Source organism: Hetaerina americana, unplaced genomic scaffold (genome assembly GCF_022747635.1).
Source record: "Hetaerina americana unplaced genomic scaffold, ioHetAmer1.1.p SCAF_3, whole genome shotgun sequence".
Lineage (NCBI taxonomy): Eukaryota > Metazoa > Arthropoda > Insecta > Odonata > Calopterygidae > Hetaerina > Hetaerina americana.
Window position 1 is genome coordinate 75,787,613 of NW_027286874.1, and position 25,217 is coordinate 75,812,829.

Here is a 25,217-nt window from a genome sequence, read left to right on the forward strand (position 1 = left end):
CGGATATATTAAAGCATTGAAACTCTTCCTAATAGAAAATGATTCTTATGGTTGAGAAACGGCATAATCAAGCTTCTCACTCTCTCTTTAATGCAGTGATCCCTTAATTTGACGGCCATTTCATGGCTTGATAATTTTATTTCGGATCCATTAGTATATTTTTAGATTTCCTTCGTTCATTGAAAGGAGTAATAATATAGGAATGCTTCCAGTTTTCCTTGCTCTTTTTCCGTCGTTTCCTCTCTCCACGCGACTAGTAATAATCAATAGAATACGTCAAGATCGCTTTTGTCAGATTATGAGTGTATAAATAACAGAGAATTGTATAGAAGGCTCTGGCTTAAAAATAACTACAGACCACATGGGATACCGGTACCGGGTCAGCTGAGTCATCAAAGTCCTCTTATCTCAATTGACATCGATGGTAGGTAAGTTTAGTGCGAAAGTGTGCGACCCTATTGCATGAGTCATTGCAGGAAAATGTCTCGTTTGCACTGATTTCTCCCATACGATAAAAGTTGACAGATTTGATCGAAAGATAATCTTCTTTTACAATTTTTCATTTGGATTAGATCGACAAGCAAACGAGTCAATGAGTAGAACATGAAGAAATACAAAAATCTCTACTTACACGCTGACTTTTTGTATAATAATGGAAATTGAGCAATTTAAACTAAAATAAACCTTCAAACCTTAATGAAAGCCTCAACTGCGCCCTGTTAAACGATTACAATTTATGCATAAGCGTTATACATACACTGAACTATGATTTTTAACTCGGAAGATGTCTGAAATCCGACCAATTAGGTTATTACACTATAAACTATATTTAATGAGGCAATTTCGGTCATGAATATATTATACAGGATATGTATTATCCTACGAAGAGAGCGTAAATTAAGGTATTTATTGTAATCAATAACTAAATTTTAAAATCAGCACATTTTTATAAAAATCATACGGGTAAATCATCTACAAAACTCTCCGCTTAATAAATGTATATTGCATTTACAACTTATACAATAACTGAAATGATTTGAAACAGGGGTGTCTTGGGGGTAGATCAACAATTTCTCCGATCCTGACTTAACCTCTTAACTTGGACTTACTGAAATAACACATACTCTAGTTGATTGAAGAAAAAATATTAAAAAAAATAAAGGATTCATTTTAATGCCCCTTAATAATTAGCTAGGAGACGTGGTAGAGCGTTGGACTACGGACCAGAGGACTCGGATTCGATTCCCGGGCACACCTCACTGAGCACTCTTAGCTTCAACCAAGCTTTTTGATTTTTCGGGTACCAGATCTTCCTGGGAAACCATAACCGACACAGGGAAAGGCAATGGCTCCCCTCATTACCCTGTTAAAGTGTGAATGTCACACGCCGTCGGGCTTAGTACTGGGTTAACTCTAACAACACCTACCAAACCGACCTTCGGGTTGATTACTGTGTTTATATTTTATTAATATATACATATACATACACATATATGTGTATATATACTCATTTACGAGTACTCGTATATAGAAACCCCCTTTTCCTTATATCTGTTTCTATATAAATGAGTATTTATTCGCCGTTTGGCGGGATTTCGTGTTTGTATGTGGGTATATATATATATATATATATATATATATATATATATATATATATATATATATATTCATATATGTGTGTGTGTGTGTGTGTCTGTGTGGGAGTGGGGGGGGGCAAGTTAGGAATGCAAGCTCGTGATAACGAATCAATTTTTTACCACGCAAGACTTAAGCTTTTTCTAAAAAAGTGAAAACAGGATCTTTAATATCCCTTTTTAGGAGCTCTTGAGTCGTCCCCGATACCTATGACGCGATTAGAAATTCAAAAGAAAATTAGACTACTGGGGTTTTTCCAAATTTTCGTCCGTGCAGAGAACAAGCTCTCAAGAAACCTAATCCTGGAAACTGGGTTAAGAATAGGCATTGCCATCAAATCGATAAATTATTTCTGTCCTTTTTCAAAACTAACCTTCTTAAATATTACCCAATTAATAATTGGCGTGAGAGACGCAGAGTAAGAATGAATGTTTACGATCTTCGATCAATTATGTCATCGTTTCTTCTTTAAATTTTAATTTCTCCCAAGTAATGTACACAGTGCGACTTAATCGACATTGCATAAAAACTGTATTTTATTCTCAGATGATAGGAGCAGGCATATTTACATTATTCCACGACATCCTTCATTTGAATAAATAAATATGGTCGCAAAAATGAAATAATGCCCATTAATTCACCAGTTCGTGAAATTGAACTCCTTTGTGAACTGGTGGAAGACAAGAGAAATGTGGACGCCGTCACAATGAATTCACGTCGCGTTAAATTGATTACACAGTTGACCCGGCTGCTAATAGCTGGTATCAATTGACGGAATTAAGCAGTGGTGCCCCGCGTTGCCTTCGCCAATGGGGGCGAGCTATGCGGTGAATTGAACCACCAGACGGTGGCTGACGTCATTGTCCAAGCAAGGAAAACCAATCCTATTATACACTAAGTCTCACTTAAAGAAAAGCGTTTGAAATGAATGTGTGACAACATGACGTTGCGTGTTCGTTGGTTTCAAAGAAATACGACGACTTTCTATTTAACAAAAGTCATAACTGGAAGTTATTCCGTTAAATCAGAAGTTTTCGCAACGCCGCAGTGGTTTTGGGACAGATGAGGGAAGGGATTGCCAGGTTTTGATGCATGATGTTCGTGCACCACAATCGTTGCCAGAAGGCGAATGCAGGATGAATCGCGTCGGCGTAGCTTGGACCATTTGGTCACGAGTTGCAACGGACAATAATAATGCACGGTGCTTTGTAGGAGGGCGGATTCTCGTGTAGTTTTGAACTTTTATCTAATTCAAGAATCTTATATTGAGAGGAAGAAGAATTCAAGTATCAGACAGTATAAAATGGCAGAAACATAAAGTAAACAATTGAAGAGTACGTAATAGTTAGTAGTAGAAGCCTAAAATTAAGTTGAGCAAAGGTGAGAACGGGAAGATTGCGGAGATGCGAAGGAGATTTGTTCAAACAACGCGCTTTGATGAGATCGACATTGTGATTCTTAAGTAAAAACAATTTCTTTAAGCAAAGACCACGCTGGACAATTACGACAGTTGTAATCAGTCGCCTGTTCATGATGACCAACAAATAATAGCATAGAACGCGTAGAAAATTTAATCAAGATTAAAGCTGGAAGTAGGTAACGATAAAATGCCAGAAAACAGAGAAATAAAACACACAATATAACATGTAGATAACTCTCCTGTCCAATGAGAAATACTATATTTCACGAGAGTAGACGGAAGGGTAAGATTTTTGCATAGGTTCCCAGTTGAAAACCAAACTTCCGCTTGGTCTCTTACTGTAAACAGCGACAATGATGACCTGCACCATATGGACGAAACGAAATGGAAAATAAATTCCTGAAAATCCTTCCACTGTTCTAAGGAGCAACGTACCTATGCCTTGGTTCTTGAAAGAGTATTTTGAGGTCAAATTCATAGAAATGAAATCGACTGTGCGAAAAAAAAGTATCGGTTGTCAAGAAAATGGCGCTCAATGGTGGCCATTGTATGGCGCGAAGGAAAGCATAAAAGAATTTCGTACAACGCCATCCTAAAGGCTATTGTAATCTATTTATTTACTCTTTGAAGTTGGATAGGAAAGGAGGAAAATTTCATCGTTACTTCACATAAATAAATAAATAAACTTTCAGAACGGTAGTTGTTCTGGTGAGTCTGCGACGCATGGACTGTCCCAAGAAACATCCCCAATCCAGGAAGAGGTCAGCGTGAGTTGATAACTGACACAAATCTGTCCTGACCATGACCGTAAAAATGACGTGTCTCATTTCTCACGGTGAAAATGATGGTTACGAAATACTCATTCCAAATTTAAAATGAAAAGGCGAACAATTTAGATTTTTTTCAATAAGGTTATTGCTTTCGTTATAATTTCTGATACACTGGGTCACATATTTTTTTGCTAAAATGTCTATCCATATGTTTATATTATGCTTTATACGACATATACTTTCCTATTCAATACAATTATATCAATAATTTAGGCAAATGTTCAGAGATTTGATAATGAAATACAACCAATTCGATCAATTACCATGGGTTTGTGTTTGAATTCTAAGATTGTACAATTAAGCTCATCACCTGAGGGCTAGATGTAATTATTTTCATCATGAAGTAGTTTAAGTTAAAAAGTTAAAAGTATTTTATTTAACATCGTGTAATTCATAAATTGCCAATGGAAATGAGGTAGAGTTTTGATTTTGAGAAATTAAAAAAGTCTCAAAACTTAACATGGAGAAAAATTACTAAAAACCAACTTTTGTACGATAATTTACTTCTTTACAACTTATTTCTTACCAAAGTTTCATTTAGATCGAGCGCTTAACACATTTTCTTTCCAGGAGGAAGAATTTAGCGTGAAATGTACTCTTAAGCAAACGGTATACGGTAAGTTTTCGGATGATTGGCGTGCTATAGAAAGGAGGAAAAATGTCTACCTCAAACACCAAGAAATTCTTAATTCTACTCTTACTACTACTTAACTCTTAAAATTTCTTAATAAAAATATTGGCTGATTTTTTTTCCCATTTGTAAACTAGAAGACAATTAAGGACCATATCGATGCTAAGTTTTCATCAGGAAACCCTAACATTTTATCTTTTGCTGTTTTATTGCCAAATCCCAACGGAAAACCATTTTGAATCACAGCGATCCCTGAAAAAATATATTTTTTTCTTTTAAAATTTGTAACGATAAATGTAATGCTATGCATAACAGACAATGCGCCTCAATCTGACTGCTATTGTGATTCCATCATCAACTCCTCAATACATGGCCAATATGGATAAGTGCGGAAAAAGGTAAATAAACTTCAGTAAAATAAACTGATACTTCAGCACAAACAGCAGCCATGTTATTTGGGGTGCCATCTTGCACTTCGCATCCATGGTAAAATAAACTAGTCCACAAACAATGATCTTGGGTTCAAAGAAATCGAGGCAGCCAGTGGCGATTTGTTTGTATTGGCACAAATAACCACTTCCGATATGATTTAACATGCAACCAATTCATTCGAAGGACGACAATATTGTTCCAATTAAACCTAAGAAATTAATGGCGGCAATAATGGCTGCCAGCGAAAGAGTCCCAATAAGCGCGTCTCCCGGCGCGTCCGCCACTAGTCGTGTGGCGCGCGGGTTCCCCTCAGAAGAATCAACAGGCGACGCTCCTCAACAATCGGCACACCTTTCCCAACATGCCGATGAAACCGAAAACAAAGCAGTCATTAAACTCAAATCGGCCCACCATTTCCTCCCAAAAATTACACGTTTGCATTGAGTTTGGGTTGTCTTTCTTTCGAGGGCGGCGAGGGTGGGGCGTTTCAATCCCATGATTCAATAGCGCTTCCGGCCATCTTCCCCCTCTTGACTCTGCCCTCCCCCTGCCATCGTCCACAACCGAATCATCCCTCTTTTATGTCCCCTAAGCCGACGCCTTCGGACAAAATCCACCCTCCTCACCTTCTTCGTTCCCATTATCCGCCGCATCGACCTCAGCCGACGAAGCCGTTGACACCTCTAGGATCTTCATAAGGAGACAAAGGGCGAAGACCAACATGGCGGCGGGGCGCACCGATGCCGCCTCTGCGCCCCGCCGGAATAAGACCTCGCTGGACACGGTGACGGTCGCCCAACTCACTCTACCGAAGACGTTCACCAGAAAGTAACGAGAGTTTTTTTGCGCGGGTTATCCCGCGCGAACGCTGATTATCCACCAATATACCCGCGAGTCCCCTAATGGGCTGGCTCGCAGAACGAAACTGAGTTCACCGCTAGCGACGGGAAATAAAAAAAAGTCACTTCCTATCCGTGCGTCGCGTAGACCGCGATGACTATTGCAGGACACGTGACGTCCCTCGGAACGAAGGGTCCAAACTGCGGGAGGAGGGAGTTGGTCTCCCGACGAACCCCTTCGGCTGGCGGGGGGATATGGGGGAGGAGGGAGGAACCGAGGAAAGAGGATGCGGGGGGGGGAAGGGGGAACGAGGATGAGGAGGAGGGAAGAGAGGAGGCAGAGATGTAAATAGAAGCAAGGGGATGGATGTTGGAAGCGGCGGGCGACGGACGGGATGTGGTGGAGGTTTCGGGGAAGTGCGGGGAAAGGGGGGGGGATTGTGTTAGAGTTGGCAGTGGGGAGGACGGGTGGAGTTATGGGGGGGTGGGAGATGGAAGTGGCGGCGTGTGCGTTGAGTCAGTGTGACTGGCGAGGGCGCGGATTGAGTGGGGGAGGGGACGGGGAGTAGCTGAGGAGAGCGCGCCCAGGAGTGGTGGTGGCGGGAAGACGAAGGAAGAGCAAGCAGATGGTCCCCTCTCCCAGTCAATCCCGAAAATCCCGACTGGGAGCCGCGCTCCCCCATCCGACGTTGCCGCTACGGATTGGGACCCGCCCGCAAGGGACACGTGCTTGACACACCACGGAAGACCATAGTCCCGACGGGAAGACTTAAGGGGGGAATTGATGTCTTCGACGCCGGAGATCCCGCTGGCGATCCCGGAGAGCGAATCGCGAGGACGCCGATGATCGACCGCACATCTGGAGTAGTCCTCATGCACCCTAGTAGTAATGGTAGCGTAGGGTTTCAAGGGGTTCGTCAATTGCTAAGGTTGTTTAGCACCACCAACAATATAGTACATAGTAATAATAGTTTTCATTCGTCCGATTCTTGCGTAGTTTCAGGGGTATTGGGGGGGGAAATGGAACATGACCACAAATCGAATCACAGAATTTATTCCGGATCAGGCTTTGATGGACTAAATCATCTTCAGCTTCGTTTTTGTAGACCCTGAAGAAGTTGGAAGACATAGGGACCTGATCGGAAATAAATGATCTAACTAATGGAAAAATTCAATCATTTGGTCGTACTAAAACATCTTCAGTGCACGTATGCTTTGTATGTCCTGAAGAAGATATATTGCAAAGAGACCTGGTCGGAAATAAATTCTCTAACTAGGAGCAACTTTCAATTACTTAGTCATAAATATTGGCATTCTATTCTTTAGTTTCCTCCTAATGCGGGGTCAACGAACAGCATCGTTCGCGGAATAAAGGTCACAAATCTGCAGGAGTTGCCCAAATCTTCTGGACCCTTGCAATGGCTTCGACGACGAGGGAGAATGGACGCTCTAATCCCACCATTTTAATAATCTCTCATCAAAACACGTAGTAACGTACTGGAAACCTAGGGTTTTGTTTGTTTCAGGTAAAGGACGAATCAAGTGGCGAGGGCCGACAGTGGGGAGAGGACTTGACCACAATGCTGAGCGAGGGAGCGGAAAAAGTAATTACCTTCGAGTCAGTGAGAATCGAAAAATAATAATTTTTGTCCAAATCAAGTTTATACGCTTTCTGGATGCTTGGAGAATTGAAATTATATGTTGGGACCGGAGAAGAGTAATATCATAATACCATGGAAGACGTCTAGGGGGAAGGACATGGCTCCCTTCACGCCCAACTGGACCAACACTGCACCTGATGCTGTCACAGCCAGCCATGAAAACAGGGAGACGCACGCCACCACCGAGACGCAAAACAAAATTGGACGCGTGAAAACATATGCATACTATTAAGCTTGCTTTCGTCAAGCGTGTGCACTGAGCCGGGGCGTGGGGGACACTCGCCATCCCCTAAAAACCAGTTCTTCTCTGACGCAAAATCATATATATCGATGAAATAATGACATTCCCTTCCTCCCTCTTCTCATGCGATGATCCCACCAGACTTGCTAGAGCTCCTTTGTCGAAACGCGAGGTTCCTTTTACTTTCCTCAGTAAGATCGGCATAGTGGCGGTGACATTAAAAAGAAAAATTGCGTAAGGTAGCGTTTACAACGAGGTGGGAGTTGATAACAGGCACCTTAAGTGAATATACTATACTAGTATATACATATATATATATATATATATATATATATATATATATATATATATATATATATATATATAGGGGGGAGAGAGAGAGAAAACACTGGCGAAAAATTTATTATGGTGTTTAAACGATTTTATCTTACACGGTAATTCGGTCGTTGAGGATAAGCGTATATTGGAGGCCTTTGAGCTGTGAGTACGGCGAAGGATGGAAATATAAAATTGACGGAAAGGAAAACAAACGATTGCCACTCAATATAAGCCAGGAGAAGCGAGACGGCTATTGGGAGAGAATGAAAAAAGGGTCGCAGGACAAATAGATGCAGGAAATACTGAGAGGCAATGGAGGACTGAAGACGGTAATAGAGGGGAGAATGCTAGGAAGATGAGGTAGAGGGAGAAAGAGGATAGGCACTCGGATGGAATTAAGCAAGGTTGAATGAATGCAAGGCTACAGAATGAATTATGGTACGCAATACGGGGTTTACGGTCTCTTGCGTCACATTGGTTGGGGATTAGGATTTTAGCAGTGTATCGCGCTAGGGTCCATGAAAATACCTAACCTAAGCCCGTGGGGTGTTGCTATCAATCATAATTAAGGGGAAGTGCTTGCGGCTAGAAAAAAACTGATTAAAATGTACCGTGGAATCCCTTTATGTTTCAGAAACATATTTATGGTAAAGTCAACAACGAACATAATAAATTAATCCAGGAACCTCTGAATCGTCCATTTGGATTAGATTTCACTTATTATGCGACCAAATCAGAGCGTGATAAATTGTACTCGGCCAACAGTCTTCAGCAACTCCATTGCAACAGCAACTTGTTGACGGTAGAGGGCACCTCGAACAAAACTCCACTGACCATGAGTTTGTGATTTCAATGTGCTCATACTGTATTTCCTAAAGATATATGACACTAAGAGTATCAAGCAGCATAATAGAATACATCAACTTGCAAGTCAGATACTACCCAGGGGTAATAAACGTTCAGGACCAATCGATTTCTACTCACGAGTAATTCCTTGCGACACAATATGATTCGCAAAGAGACCATCAAAACGAGATCTCTTTAGTATACTTGACGACGAAACCTTGGTATGGAGCGTGTTTTTATACGGCTCGGAAACTTGGTACAAGATGATAGACGAAGACTGGAGACGTGTGGGTGTGGAAGGATTGAAATGGTAAAATGGACGAAAAGGAAAACAAATGCAAAGCACTGGGCACGACATGATCTCTCCTAGCATAGTGCGAGGGGCGCAATAATACCTTTTCAACATCACTTCTAAAGAGACCTTCCAATATATATAAAAGCTTCAAATCTCTAATTTAATCTTCGCTCCGTGAGTGATTCCCAGCCTAGCTGCTCTGTTATTTTGAATACGCTACTAAGTTTATCATCACAACGCTTTAAAAATCCAGCTCCTTTGCGCTGCCTGCGATCCAATTCGGCAATTAATCCAACTTCGTGAAGATCCCATATACTTGCAGCATATTCTGAATGAGGCCTAACCAGCAAAAGATAAACGTATCTTACTAGTGACTACGTAGTCAATGTCGTTAACGTAAAGTAGGAATAAAAGAGGTCCGATGACACTTCCTTGGGGAAAACCTGAAGTAACTTCTACTGTATTTGAGCTAACTCCATTTATCACAAGTAAGTAACTATAACTAACTATAAATAGTAAGTAACTATCACAAGTAATCAACTCTTTGTACCCGACTATTCAAAAAGTCTTTAACCCAACCCCGGATATTTTTATCGATGCGATATGCTTCTAGCTTTGTGAGTAGTTTACTATCGCATGAAGTAGTTTGTCGAAGGCTTTCCTAAAATCTAGAAAAATCGCGTCCACTGGAACATTGCTCACTCCCGAAGTACGAATATCATGAACAAAAACCGCGAGTTTTGTGTCTCGTTGGATCTACCTTTTCGGAAAAACCAAGCTGATTATTCATTAATTATTCCTGATTATCGAGGTGTCTCACGATCGAACTAGCAACTATATGTTCCATAACATTGCACGAAATGGAGGTGAGGGAAATAGGCCTGTTATTGCTCGGTTCCTCCATGTTTTCGTTGTTAAATATTGATGTTACGTTAGCCGTTTTCCATTCTCTGGGAACCTTGAGATCCACCAGCGACTTCTTAAATATTATTTCAAGATACGGCACAATTTCCGAAGCTATATCCTTAAATATACGAGCGGGTATTTGATCGGGCCCGGGGGATTTATTAGGCTTTGTACTTTCCCGCACACGTTCTCTTCCATCACATGGGATTGCAATTTAGGACATCGGTTGATTTCATAAGCTATCGGAGGTATTCGGTGAGATATTGGTGAAGACGCTTTGAAGGAAGGAATTTAATAAGTTAGCCTTTTCCAAACTCCTGGTTACTCTTTCGCCATTATCATTTTTGAGTGAATTAATGGTAATTTTATTTCCCTGAACTTAACTGACGTATGACCAAAATGCTTCCGGATTCTCTTTCAAAATTTCCGCAAACCCTTTCCTTTTGAATTCGCTCAACGCTTTCCGAAATTCATTCTACCTAATAACGAGCCATAATCTCTAATTTAGTGTAATATCTAATCAAGTGTAAAATCTAATCAGGTGTAATATTTAATCTGGTGTAATATCTAATCTAGTGTAAAATCTAATCTGGTGTAATATCAAATATGGTGAAATATCTAATCTGGTGTAATATCTAATCTAGTGTAAAATCTAATCTGGTGTAATATCTAATCTAGTGTAATATCTAATCTGGTGTAATATCTAATCTAGTGTAATACCTAATCTAGTGTAATATCTAACCTAGTGTAATATCTAATCTAGTGTAATATCTAATCTATCAAATAACGTGCACATTAGTATTTATGCTGGAGGAAGACTCAATTCAAAACAATTCACCTAATAAATTAGTTACTTGCTACACGAAAAAGGGAATAAAAATGAACCACAACCATTTATACAACACACCTCCACCATTAAAAAAGGGGTAATGGAGAATTGAAAAGTAAGAGGGGGAAATTTGACTATCGAAATGCTGCTTGATGCAGACGCATTACATTATAGGCAAAGAAAAAACTAAAAGATTAAACAAAATGAAACCCACTCACTTCAATATTTCGGTGGTCCCAGCCAACTTCAACAGGGCATACCCCTGATACATGATACAGGGTTCGTCCGGAAAATAAGTGTACTGACTCCTGGGCTGGGCGCGCCGCTCCAGGCGCGCCCAGCACCGCTCTGACGGGCTGCGATTGGAGGGGGGTATGTTGGCAAGCGACGATGAAAAAGGCAGTCGGCTCTGAGCTGTGGTGTAGTGAGGAGCTCTGTTAACGCGAACCTCCACGCTTCGACCCACGTCACGGAACGCGATGCCGAAGTTTTTGGAGCAGCGTTATTCCATCAAATTTGCGGTAAAGCTTGGGAAATCGTCCACCGAAACTGTCGGTATGATTAACCAGGCTTACGGGGAGTCAGCCATGTCCAGAAACATGATCTTTTGGTGGCACAAGATGTTCGTGGAGGGCAGAGAAGAGGTCGACGACGAGTCTTCGAGAGGTTCCCGATGATGCCTTCGCGGGAGCGTTCCAGGAATGGGAACGCCGCTGGAACAAGTGTATCGACTCACAAGGGTCCTATTTTGAGGAATATTAGCTTAAGATATGTAAAAGTGTAATACATTTTTTTTCCTGAGCTCAGTACACTTATTTTCCGGACGAACCCTGTATATATATGTTATATATATATATATATATATATATATATATATATATATATATATACATACATATATATACATATTAATACATATATATATACATATTAATACATATATATATACATATTAATACATATATATATACACACAATTATCTAACAATCTTCAACATCCTATTGCCAATCGGAATACCCTGTGTCCAATTTTCCAAAGGAATCAGGAAAGATGAATGCAGAGCATTTTGATTGAATGTGGGATGTTGAACACTGTGAGGAAATTACTAGAACTAGTTGGTCAGATCTCACATTGTTTATGCCCAGGTTGCTTGAGATGCATAATTCGAAAGTCCTGATTCGAGTACAAAAATAAAATCCAGAAAAAACCGCTCAACTCAAGAAAAACCAGCACTAAAGACCGCGAAGAGTCAAACATATATGAACTTCATTGAACGCGAAGCGTTTCCCAATTGTCTATCTGCAACTTTATGTTCACATTAAAATCTGAGCTTATAACCTGAAGACGGCAACAGGTGTGCATTGTGAAACTAAGAATGTGACAATTAAGATCTTTGAGTGGGATTTATTGAGCTAATACCGATTACCTAATTCCTAGAAGAAGAAATTTCACTTCGTAACGAACGTCAAGACTGAGGCCGTGAGTTTCTTAAAAACTATGAGAGCTAACCCAAGGAGCAGTTGGTTACAAGGATTTGTTTTCCTTGTTCACAACCGTGATTGACACAAATAACATATTATCACTTATATTTCCTATACAAAACTCTTGCACAATATTTGTAACGGCTGGTGTCCTGACACTCGCGTCAACATGCCCTTGTGGCGGCTTGATGGGCATTGTGTATGAGTGCATGAAGTGGACCGATGGTACGGGAAGGAATTTTTCAGATGAATATCATTCGAACAGCTAACCTGCAGCTTAGCAAACTATTATGGGCAGGAGGCTAAGATACCACACTACGGGCGTCGTGACTCATTAATCGGATTCGTTTTAAATATAACCGCGTTAATTTTAGTCTACAATTGCATCAAACTTACATAATTCGTAGATAATTACATGACATAGAAATGCGTGACTTGCAAAACAAACAAACAGCTGAAACGAAAGCGACCAAAACGTTCTTTTAATTAGTAATCTGCGAACCAAAGGGCTGACCGAAAAAAATAGGAACAAGGTAAAATGTTAAGGGTCAGATGAACACGCATGTGATACCGTCAGTGAATAAACTAGGAAATAATGATTGGATCACAGCTTCATCTGTCCACTACGGTTACGGCCCGTTGCTAAAATGTCTCGTTGAATCCAATCGTTAGTAAACGTGAAAATTAACTTAGCTTGGAGTTTACCAATAAATCCGATAAACAAATAAGATTCCTCGATAGTGAATGTAAACATGGTAATCGTAGCAACACCGACTGTCAACTATTAAACTGGTTAACAGTCGGTTTTGAACTTTAAGTATTAGTTTTTAGGGGAGGTGACCTACAGCTAAGGTCATTTGGGCCATTCGGGATGGATAGAAAAGGAACGTTGATGAGAAACCCGGGAACGGCATTAGCCTACCCTCGTCGAAGGGCACCAAGGGTTCCACCGTTTAACGTCCCATCCGACGGACGTCGTACTCACTCAAAGCGCTCTCCAAAAAGCACCTCAAGTAGGGATCGGGATACCTCTAAAAAATATTCAACACCGCCGGGATTTGAACCCGGACCTTATGGGTGGGAAGCCAGTACGTTAGCCACCGTACCACCCCGATCTCCTTTAAACTTGAACCTAAGTAAATTCCTCCAGCCAATAATAAGAAAACTTTAAAAAGCTCCAACTCAATTTAAACTGAATTTAACTTTTGAACTAAACTAGCAGTTATAAAAATTAGTTTTAAACTTAATCAGAGGTTAAAAGTTAACTTTCAGTTTAACGAATAATTGGTCTAAATGAGAAGGTCTCCTGCGCCGCAAAGCAGAGATACCACCCCAATACTTTTCATTTCGTCTTCCCGTCTACAAGTCAACAACACGCACCCTCTTCCCATTTGTCCCGGGTGGTGAAGACTCACTCTATAGCATGCATGTGCAAACACGAAAACACAAGAGCGAAAGGGGTTTTAAAGGATGCCATTAAAGATCTTTTGAATTCTTCCATTTTTCTTTCAAATATTCATTTTTCGAATCACTCTCGCACCCCTTCGTTTGGTTTCATGCATCCCTAGAGGACATGTGCACCCCTTGTAGGGAGCGGCCCCCATGTGGTTGGGGGCGAAGTGTTCCGTACCCTACGCTCATTAAAAAAATTTCCTTTTGCTCTGCTGAGGAGCACCTGAAAGGCGCCATTTTCTCCGGCGTCAAATCACAACCTTTCCATGCTAAGCATGATATAATATAATGAATAACATCGTAGCACTTTTCCATTTGATAAAAGTTTTTTTTTACGACCGGGTTTCGCTGTATTACTTCATCACCAGGTCCGTAGTATATATATATATATATATATATATATATATATATATATATATATATATATATATATATACATATATACACGACTTTTACGATTCCTTTTACGACCGGGTTTCGCTGTATTACTTCATCATCAGGTCCGTAGTATATATATATATATACACATATATGTGTATATATATATATATATATATATATATATATATATATATATATATATATATATATATATATATATATATATATGTATATATTTATTTATTTATTTATAACGATTGTACGGAAAAACTCACACGAGCGGCACAATAATGGGCTGACACAATATAACACAAATAGAATAGAATAGCAAAATTTAAAAGGACACTCACACGGTTAATTGTTCGAGCTTTCGGCCCTCTCAGAGGCCTTCTTCAAGAGAGACACCTTGAGACTTCTTGAGTCTCTCTTGAAGAAGGCCTCTGAGAGGGCCGAAAGCTCGAACAATTTACCGTGTGAGTGTCCTTTTAAATGTTGCTATTCTATTCTATTTGTGTTACATTGTGTCAGCCCATTATATATATATATATATATATATATATATATATATATATATATATATATATATATATATATATATATATATATATATATATATTCAAACACGAAATCCCACCATACGGCCAGTCACGGAATATATCCTGGCCAAGGAAATATTTTTACGCCAGTGATTTGCCTGATTCCCCCTTCCCCACCACTCCTGTGCTCGTACTTTATATATATCCATCCATTTTCCATTCATTTTTATATATATGTATCCATTTTCCTTATATCTATTTCCTTATATATATGCATTCAAACACGAAACACCCCCCATATGGCGAAAAAAAATATCCTTTCACATGGATATAGATATAAAGAAAAGGAATGGGAACATTATAAAAGAGGGCATCGGCCAGGCAAGTCGAAAGATCTGTGGTTCGAATCCCGGTCAAGGAAAGAATTTTGCACTTGTGATCTGCTCGATCCCCCTTCATATATACATATAATATATTTATTCCCTTATTCATCCTTTTAGCTTTTCTTTATATGCCCTACATGGCTTATTTATTGAAAAAATTTCATTTTGAACACATGCTTAGGTAGTATCGTATCAAAAACACACCAAAGAGGGAGCCCCTTTCATCGATGAACGAAAATTACCTTGATTTTTGCAAATTACGCTGAGAATCATGTTCATTTTGACACTACTCTCACATATTTAGAGACAGCAAGGTACACTTCAGCAGATAATTTTACGCCTAGGAAACACATGGCATTCAAAAGCAGTCTTTTCCATCTACGATTAAGCAATGCTCGGTTTTAATTTTATTAAGGGCAAAAACATTCCCTAATTAGAGGGGAGATGGGAAATATGATCCCCCCTTTAGATCCGCCGCTGTAAAAAAGCAAAAGATATACCTCGTTGGCGGAAAGCAGAACCTGGTCCAGGAATATCACTCCAGAGAAATATGCATCTTATCATAGTAAAATACAAATGATAAAGTACATATATAGAAAGCGTAAGGCCAGTTACAAAACGCGATGTTTGCATTTCAAATAATACACAAAAACATTGATTTGAAAATGTCTGCCACTAAACACGAAACCGTGGAATTTAAAGTAAAACACCCTACATGAACAAAAAAAGAGTTGACAGCATTATCCAAGAATAAGTTAAAAATTTAAATTGCCTGGGATGATGGTAATAAGTATGTTGAATACGAATATGAAACATACTGGCTGGAGTATTAAACTGTCAAGGTTCAGGAACGTTTATGGGTAAATCTATAGAACAATTAGAAACGAAACTAGAGGAGACACCCGCATTGAGATTTGATAAAAAACGAGAACTTTTACAAGATCACTAGTACACGGAAGCGCAACCATGGTCCCTCGGTATGATGGAGGAAAAAAAATTACAACCTGGAGAAATTGCATTACTGAGATGTGATCAAGCATGCTCCGCCTTGGATAGAAGAGGGAATTGCAGAAGATATCATGAAAGACTTTAAAAAAACCGAATCCTTAAACTGCAAGATCAAATAATGCGAAAGAAGATGGTGCGAACATTTCAATCGTATGTCAGAAGGCAGACTACCATCAAGCAGCCCCAAAGTGTGAGCGTAAAGGGAAGAAGGACGTTGGCGGAATTATATGGGTTCCGAAACAGGTCGTACGTCCATTTTATCATGCTCCTTTATATTTATGTCACATTTAAACAATGTATTTACACCCAAACCAACTCAAATACACACACTTCACCTACGTGTTTTACGCGCAGGAGAAATTCCATAGCCTCCATAAAATAAAATATCTTAAAAAAAGAGACTTTTAAGCGTCTATTTATTACTCTACGGTGCTTCAGTACGCCATCAAGACTCAGATTTACATTGGGAACGATCTTTCTTCATAAATGGAAATGAAACGTATGCTCTCGTCAAGGTTCTTAAGGCTGTGCTTGTGAGGGCAAGCGGAATGATGAATTTTCGCACAGAAGCCATGCATTCCTCCGATGCATCACTATAAAACTGTCCTGAGCAAGGAGCGCTTGTTGGATAGGAATTTAGCAAAAACAATATCCGTCTATTTCATCAACACATAATTTGGTCGAATTCCACTTATGCTTCAAATCTCTCACACGTTGTAATCGCATTTGCACCCAGGGATTCGATCAAGGATATTAATATGGAAGGTCTCTTGAGCGATTATGTTGAAAACGTACTATTAGCCCCAACGTAAAACAAGGTTTGTATAAAAAAGTATGTGTAACAGTTTTTTCCGGACGTGTCCGTGAAGTACTGAATTCAGACAGTCAGTAAAGTGTGCCCATGATCACAGAACACATTGGCATCGATAGGATGGTAGGTAGGTGCATATACGTTAGGAGAGAACATGTCAATAGAATTGGTGAGATTAAGTGCTGAATTGACATGTTTAAGATGTCATTTTTCCCACGAACAATAAGGGATCAGAATAACTGTATCCGACCGACCTAGGGAGGAAAATATTTTTCTTATTTCATTCTAAGTGGCCTAGTATGTTGTTGTCTTTATCTCATCTAGCTTTAGTTATTGTCCTACTTGTTACCTACTATAGTTCCTCTCGTATAGCTCACTTAGATACCGCAGTGCATGTACTTGTAGTAATCATGATATACAATATATATACATAAATATTACATATATAAACAAATATATATGTATGTGTATATAAAAAAAATATAAACATAAATATTACAAATAAAAACATATATATATATATATATATACATACATATAATACACATATATACATAAACATTACAAATTTCAACAAATATATTATATATATATATATATATATATATATATATACACACATATATAAAATATTACACATGTAATATATTCTGTCAATCAAGAAAAACCTACTTTTTGATACCGCATGCCAAGTGTTTAATCATCCCCTACCACACAACTAAGCGGTGGCTTGCAAGGTACCATGTAGGTGTAATATTGATACACGCACATTATTATGCCCGAGAAAAAGACGGAGGAACCGTCCATTTTGATGAGACCCAAAGAACTATGTGGAAACTCTTCGCTGAAATAACCGCAATGCTATCATTTACTCGTATTCAAATAAAATATATTGAATTATCGAGAAGTTTCTCCGTATAGGAACGATCTGGATACCCATGCGTGCGGTCTGTTGAAAAAGAAGTAGCCGCCGCGCGGAGAAATTAATGGCCATTTATCATGCAATAGGCCGGCTTTTCATGCACGCCGACAAATGCGACGCGGCGAAAGTCAAAAACCATTATCAACCCGGTTCGCGCGGTCGCGGCGCTCGTTAGAACAATTGAATTCCTTCTTCCCATTTAGTGGAACGACCGTAGCGTCGCCCTCTTGAATGAAAGCGTACCTATGTGCGTTCCTCTACCTTGACTTTTAGTCGTCACGTGTATCATTCGCTTTGAGATATAAATTCAAATGAAAACATGGTCAGAAACCTTTTAAGTGATATTGACGGAATTATGCTTGATAATAAAAATAAATAAGATCCTGGAGACTGGCCTATTCCGCATCTAAAACCAACGTGAAACAGCAAGCATTAAAGGAATTGAAGGATTAATAAATACGAGTTAGGCCAGAGCATGGAGAACATGGGTATTTTCATGGTAGGCAGAAATCGGTGATATTTCAGTCACCGTTCAATCATTACAAATGAAACAACTGCGACATTCTCTGCCCAGCTTTTTTGTTATTTGGTATTAAACATTAATTGATATTCGCAATATACCATCAGCTTACCGAGAAACTGGGCAATATTTTTTCAGGAAGCAATATAGAAAATTGTATATACCCGAAAAATAATGAGTTTGATTTGAAAAAATCAATAAGGAGAGAAAAGAATTATTATTTTTCATAGTTTAAACTGAATTCAAGAGTAAAATGAGCAGTCTTGCTGACTTTGACGTTCCTCCCCGGTGAAGATGCATTGAAAATATTCCGCAGAAAGAATAAAACCTAAAATATTTTGATGAACCACTGACGTGGTCGTGTCACACCATTTTGTTTTAGGATGACAATCGATAAAAACAGCGTCACAGCAAATGGGTGTTACCGTCGCTTAAAACAATGTTTTGCTCATGGTACATTAACAACAACTACAGGACATCGCCCGAATAAATGGTGGGCTGATCGGCGCACGTGGATTGAGTCATTCAAACGAATTAAAGACCGAAAATTAAAACTTCTGAAAGTGCCTAACTTAGGAAGAACAGAACTTTGGGTGTCCTCCACCCATCCTGCTCAGCTCTGCACGCATCGTAACAAATTAAAACGAACGAGACTACATTTAAAGGTAACCACTGTTTCGTGTGACGATCAATAGAGGGGGTTCTGTGAATACACATCGAAACATTCCACAAGAGTGGCAAAACGTTATGGATTCAGGAGGTCTCTTTTTCGGCCGATAGAACATGTAAAACCGTTGCAAATATTTTCTTAATGGACAACAGCAATAATTTATCTTCGTGGAACGCTACAGAAATCAAAGTAACTGGAGTTTACATTGATCCTCTATTGTAGCCGGAATTTCTATATTATATAAAATATATTTCGCCATGCATTACTTAAAAATAAGGGATAAATATTAGAGACCGTTTGCTGCAATTGGCAACTGGAGTAAATTAATATAGAGCGAAATTAATAATTTATATAAGCCGAAAGGTTCAGCTTTGCAGCCATCTAAATCATGAGAGCCGAGTACGGCGGAAACAGTGAGACACTCCAATGATTTATTCATTGAGGTAAACTGAAATTACCGTGCACAAAAAGAATGACGATGTCACTAGAATGGTGCAATGTATCAAACTAATTGTTTTGACGCCGAAATAACGGATAAAAACAGCGGTAGCTGTCGACGCTTTCGTGAAACACGGGACGCATCACACTTATTGACGAAGTAACCAAGGAGACGAGTGAAAACGAAACAAGTCTCAGCAATTTTTGAAGTACGACGAAGCCTTTTCAGAAGATAACCTTAAAGTATAATGTAAGGGATGTGCTAAAGTTTTCTTAATCCATTCATATAGTTATTCTGCTGGCTGTGTTATGTTTTCCTGAGCTTTTCGTTTATGGTTCTCAAAAAGGAGTTTCCACCGGTAAAACGCTATTTCAGACTCCCTGCTTATGAAAAATTCGGCGACGTGTCCGATGAGTGCATGAATCATCCGGGGAGGAGGGCGGCGCCTGGCGCCACGACGCCCCGTGCACAGCGATTCACGCGAGCACGATTAAAGCATACCGACCGCCCAAACCCAGGGATAAGGACAAACATTTTTCAAAAATAAATAAAATGACGAACATTGACTCGATAATCTTGAGTTGTTGAGGGAACGGGGCCGAGGGGAATTCCATCGCCTTTCTCTCAACATTTCACCGAAGACATTCGTGGGGTACTCGTGGACTTTCTTTCACCGCAGGCTTTTATTTTTTATTCTCCGGCGCACTGCTTGCGTCACATTGCCCCATTTGGGTCTCGTTCAGAAAGCGGACGCCATTTGTTTCTTTGACAGTGTTTTGGTAAACATTTGTTGTTTTCTTGTTTATTTTGGCATCTCAATTGTTAACTGACGTATCGTTTCTTTGACAGCATTTTGGTAAACATTTTTGTTTACTTAACTTCCTATTGGTTAATTTAGAAACTCAATACTTTTGACGGCTATCATTCATTGAGTGTCGTGGGTTTGATTCAGTAAATCATAGAACTTCCGAATAAACATGATGTTTTGTTTCCTGTAGAGTACAGAAATTCCACACATATATTCAAGTTCGTTGCTCCAGGTACGTTACTGAATGTAATTAAAGAATGTATCCATCGAGAGACGTTAGTTATAATGGCATTCCTCATCCTCAAGGCTGCAATTTAATAAAATTTGTTGTCTCTGGCATAAATTTATTGAATTTGCATAACATATTGAAATGAAACTATTGACTATGTAATTCCACGCACTTAATTTTTAAAAAAAATGTATTTTTAAATAAAGTGTGAGGAATTACAAAGCCAATAATTTCTTTCGATGCAATTTAATGTATTTGATTGTAATTCACAGCTAGAATTTTCGAGATCCAGCAATTCGGGGAGCGAACTCTAATTCTCAAAGGTCAAAGGACAGTGGTCCCTTGCAAAACGAAGAAACAAGGTAAAAGTGGGACGTCGAAGGACCCTTCTAGATCCAAAAAACAAATGACCCGCACCTCTCCGTGCAAGACCCATCTCGTTTCACCTCACCCTCCACGTCACTCTCACGCGGCGAAACTTTCACGAGAATCCATTACTTAATCACGAAATTCGGAAACATTTTATGGAGAGTATTCGCGGAAATGCGGACGTATCGCATGCAGTTCGCCCCGTGATTATGGAGAGCTCGGAAAACCCCAGACCCACTCAGAAATGAAACCTCAAGACCGCATCGGAACTCATCGAGCGTATAAACCGAATGTTTCCAAAGAGGTAAGCAAACCTACAGTAAAACAATGCTGAAATTAGGATGACCGGGGAAAAATATGATAGCATTGCAATATGACGGCATAGCAAACTGGCTGGAGCAGGAATGAAAGAATAACATAAATCGAAGGAGGAGCCGAATAGACAAAATTTTTGCGCTCGCCAAGCGAGTCAGTGTAATGGATGACATGGCATTTTCGGTGGACGAGCCTTGGTCAACGGAAATGACGGTTGAATGGCGGGACGAAGGAAGGCGAGGGACGGGAGGTCGAGAATGAGGGATGCCCTTTGGACTCGGAGCCCTGGCAGCCTGACTGATAAATTCAAAACCTTATCAGGAACGAAGAGAATACATTGACTTTACACAAGCCAACCGACCGAGGATCCCAAAGAGTGAGTCAACCCTCGCCTTGAAAACGGAGGCGGACTTAGTAGAGACTAAGTAGGAATGCACGAGTATATTTGAAAGCTTAACAGTTGAAATAGTCGTGTGGAAACGACCTCGACAAAATTTAGGGTCGATTACACCCACTGGCTTTAAATATGGAGGGCCTGGGTTATATTTTCGTACCAAATATCAATGTCAGATGTGTCTCAAGACTAGAAATGCATTAACCGCGCATTGATTTAACGTGGAAAAATTAACCAGAAGCAAATTTCAACATTTCATCTCATATTAGAAAAATTGATGACATTTACGTTCCTAATAATCTTAATTTTTAAAATTTATGAGTATATATTTATCTAGATTAATGTTTTAGCGAATACCTGGTACACAATTACCATAGATACTCGTATATAGGTCCTCCCCCGAATCGCTACATAAAGTATCAGTTTGATTTTACATATCTCGGGTACAACTACAGGGAAACAAGGATCCCTGTAAATTACGTGCTACTCTCTAGCAATTTAGACGAATTATCGGATTGGCGCGAGGAATAGGGATTAGAAATTAACCCCCCCCCTCGCTACATGCCCTTCCGCCAACTTGCGGGGTATTGCGTAGATGTTAATAAGTTTACACTTGTTTTTTCCATTATTTTTAAGTGATGCTAAGCTAATACCGTAGTAACAAGTGAAATTTAGTTACTTGCATCCTCGGGTAATAATGACGAACATAAAAATAATTCAAAAGTTGTTACGGTGGTGATGAAGTGGTAATCAATCGCTATTTATTTAGTTTGATTATCAAGATGTATCGACAGTAACGACCTTTCTCATCGACAGAGAGATTCCGAAAGTCACCGCCAGTATCGCGATTACTGTCCAAATGTTGCTGCTAAAATTGTTTGCTTTTTGTTTTAGTACTGAATCAAGCAGGAAGCAGTAGCGGCAGTGGTTTTTGGAGTAAGAAAAGTCAAAATTGTGGTGTTATTATTTAATGGCGGTAATAGCAGGGAATTTCGGAATGAAAACTTGAGGAAGTTTAACCCAACTCGAAAATATTACTTTTTTTTTAACTCAACCTCTCTCGTATATCGGTCAACTCTTGATATTTTAATTGAAAAATTGTATTTAAATGTCCACCTATGCACCAGTCTCAACGGTATTGCTCTCTTTTCTAGAAACCTTAGCAAATTATTTGCATTTGCCTGTCAATCGTAGTTATATAGAGGGACGAAAAAGTCAACGCTGCGCAACGTCAAAGCTACCTCTAATTACGTCGAAAAAGAGTCACATTTTTAAGTATTTTTAGTACCCTGCAAGCCACTGCTACGGTGTGTGGCAGGGGGTAAACAACATTGTAAATTTCCTGTCATCCCCATAAGACTGACTTCGTTTAATTCTCCCCGTCAGTAAACATTGCATTTACGTAAATCTTTCAAATCGATTGTGACAAAAGGAAATTAATCCTATCTAATTCTTCTTCATTTATCTCAGACGGAAAATTAATTTCACTTTCCACTAAGTAAAGCTAAGTATTAATTTTTCGTTTGAGTGAAATAAAATGCCCGAAAATTTTCCAACTCAACCGTGAACTATGAATTCTCTTCCTTTCTCACACCATTTGAAACTTAATCTATAACGCTAAGGCTACCCGACATCTGCACACGTTTAATATTTGAAATTTTAATTCATTATATTATTTTTATTAATATTAGTTTCACGTTCCATGACAGGTCCTGAGACTTATGGTTAGATGAATTGTTACGTATATTTACATTTCTGGCGCTATCCCATTCCCTCAGTGTACTGTGCTCTTTATCCGCACTCAATTTATCTATAGTTATATCCGGGTTCATCTTCTTCCTCTAAACCGCTTCCCTCCATCTCGATATGCCCTCAATTCCCTCTTAAACGGATTCCCTTTGATCACGTCCATCACAGAATTCCTTCTGTGCCCAATCCAATTTGGTTTACGCCCGCTCCCAATCTCAAGGCTTTCTCAATCTTCCCCCAGACTATCTACATATACTCCCAAACCCTACCAGTCAATCTAATTATGTCCAATCTTCTCCATATACCCATCTCCGAGCTGTCCAAATATTTAGTCTCGCTATCCCATAGACAACTTTCACGTGTGTGCGATAAAAGCCTACGCTCCATAAATAGCATCATTCTTCAACGAATATTTTGATGCGCTATCTTAACTACTTTAAACTTGTTTAAGACACAATTCTCTGTAAACGACATTTTCCCTTCGTTCAGACGGGGCATACGCACTCAGTATCGCAATTGCACGCTGGAAGTATACTTAAGTAGGGCTGGAAAATACCGACAGAAAGTTAAATATCCCGTAAATTCAAGGGTGACTGAAAGAACAGGGTTAGCATTTGTCCTTTCTGACTCTTTCTCCGACGGAAAGATAAATAGATGTCTTTCCTGAAGACTAATACTAAGTAGAAGTTGTGTTCCTTGATTCCTTTTACGAGGCATATTCGAAAAGTATGGGCCGTTTTCTTGTATTCTAATATTAGCGGGTCAGAAAAACGAAGTACATATGCAGCGCCATCTATTGAGTGTTTCCGAAGTCGCCGAAGTTATTGCTTTGATTTAAGAGTCGTTTGTCTGTCGGTGAATGCAGAGATAACAATGTCCACAAAAATCGCTGCTCCCGCTAGTTTGCCAAGTGCGTGCTGTGATTCGTTTTTTGTTTGCAAAAGGATCATCACCTACCCAAATTCATCTGGAGTTGTGCCTAGTTTATAGACTCACAGGAATTAGTGAAGGAGAGGTCACACAATGGACTCAACACTTCAAAAATGGCTGCACAGTGTATTATGAAGAGCGGAGTGGCAGGCTCAGTATCCAAACCAATGAAATCGATCAACAAGTGGACCAAGAACTGCGATCTGATCGTCAAATGACTAACGCCCTGGCTGATAAATTTTCTCTCGTTGGACGCACCTTTACCAAAAATGTTTTTATTGTACACCACTATTTTAATGTCACGAATAAAATCTGATTTCGCAACCTTTGTGAGTACCTTAAAATGCTTAACTACCGACACAAAGAGCAACGTATGTTGAGTGAACGAGCGTTTTGCTCACACGCTATGCCCAGTCCAGACCTTGCATCTCGCATATATTTCATTTTCTTGCTCTAGTAACAGCATTTTGGTGGGAAATATTGCGAAGACGATGAGGAACTCGAGACCACCGCTGTAAACTGGTCCAATTCCCACGCGGTGAACTTCTTTACTAAGGGATTGAAGAAACTAGTGTAGCACTACGAAAAGTGTTTAGAAGTGAACGGCGATTATGAAGAAAAGTGAAGTCGATTTGTAGGACACAAAATGTCAATACAAACTTTTTTCCTAACGATTATATTTTTTATGGTCAAACGGACCTAACTTAAAAAATGATGCTCGTAAATACGACTCCTCAGCCAAATTAGGGTTGTCCTCTCTATCTATCATTTTCTATGAAATTACCATCCTATTCTAAATATCGCACATGACATCAGAAACTGTCCACACATTGTTATGAACACCGATAGAGATTACATATGAAAAAGCTACTTGAAGTTCCAACTTTGAATTATTTTTATTACGTGGTGCTATCTGAACAAAATCCTTACAAATAC

General features: G+C 39.4%; 1 protein-coding gene across 4 annotated transcripts in view; it reads right to left on the reverse strand.

Annotated features, from left to right (window-relative positions):
• Window positions 1–25,217, reverse strand: part of LOC139690865 (uncharacterized) — a 125,155-nt gene that overhangs the window by 63,937 nt on the left and 36,001 nt on the right. For 2 of the 4 annotated variants that reach the window (XM_071588478.1, XM_071588477.1), the window contains exon 1: window positions 5,575–5,976. The exons of the other annotated variants lie outside the window; for them this stretch is intronic. In XM_071588478.1, coding sequence (XP_071444579.1) covers window positions 5,575–5,671 — 97 coding nt within the window. In that variant the 5' untranslated portion in view covers window positions 5,672–5,976. Of the gene's footprint in view, window positions 1–5,574; window positions 5,977–25,217 lie in introns of those variants that run through there. 4 annotated transcript variants of the gene reach the window in all.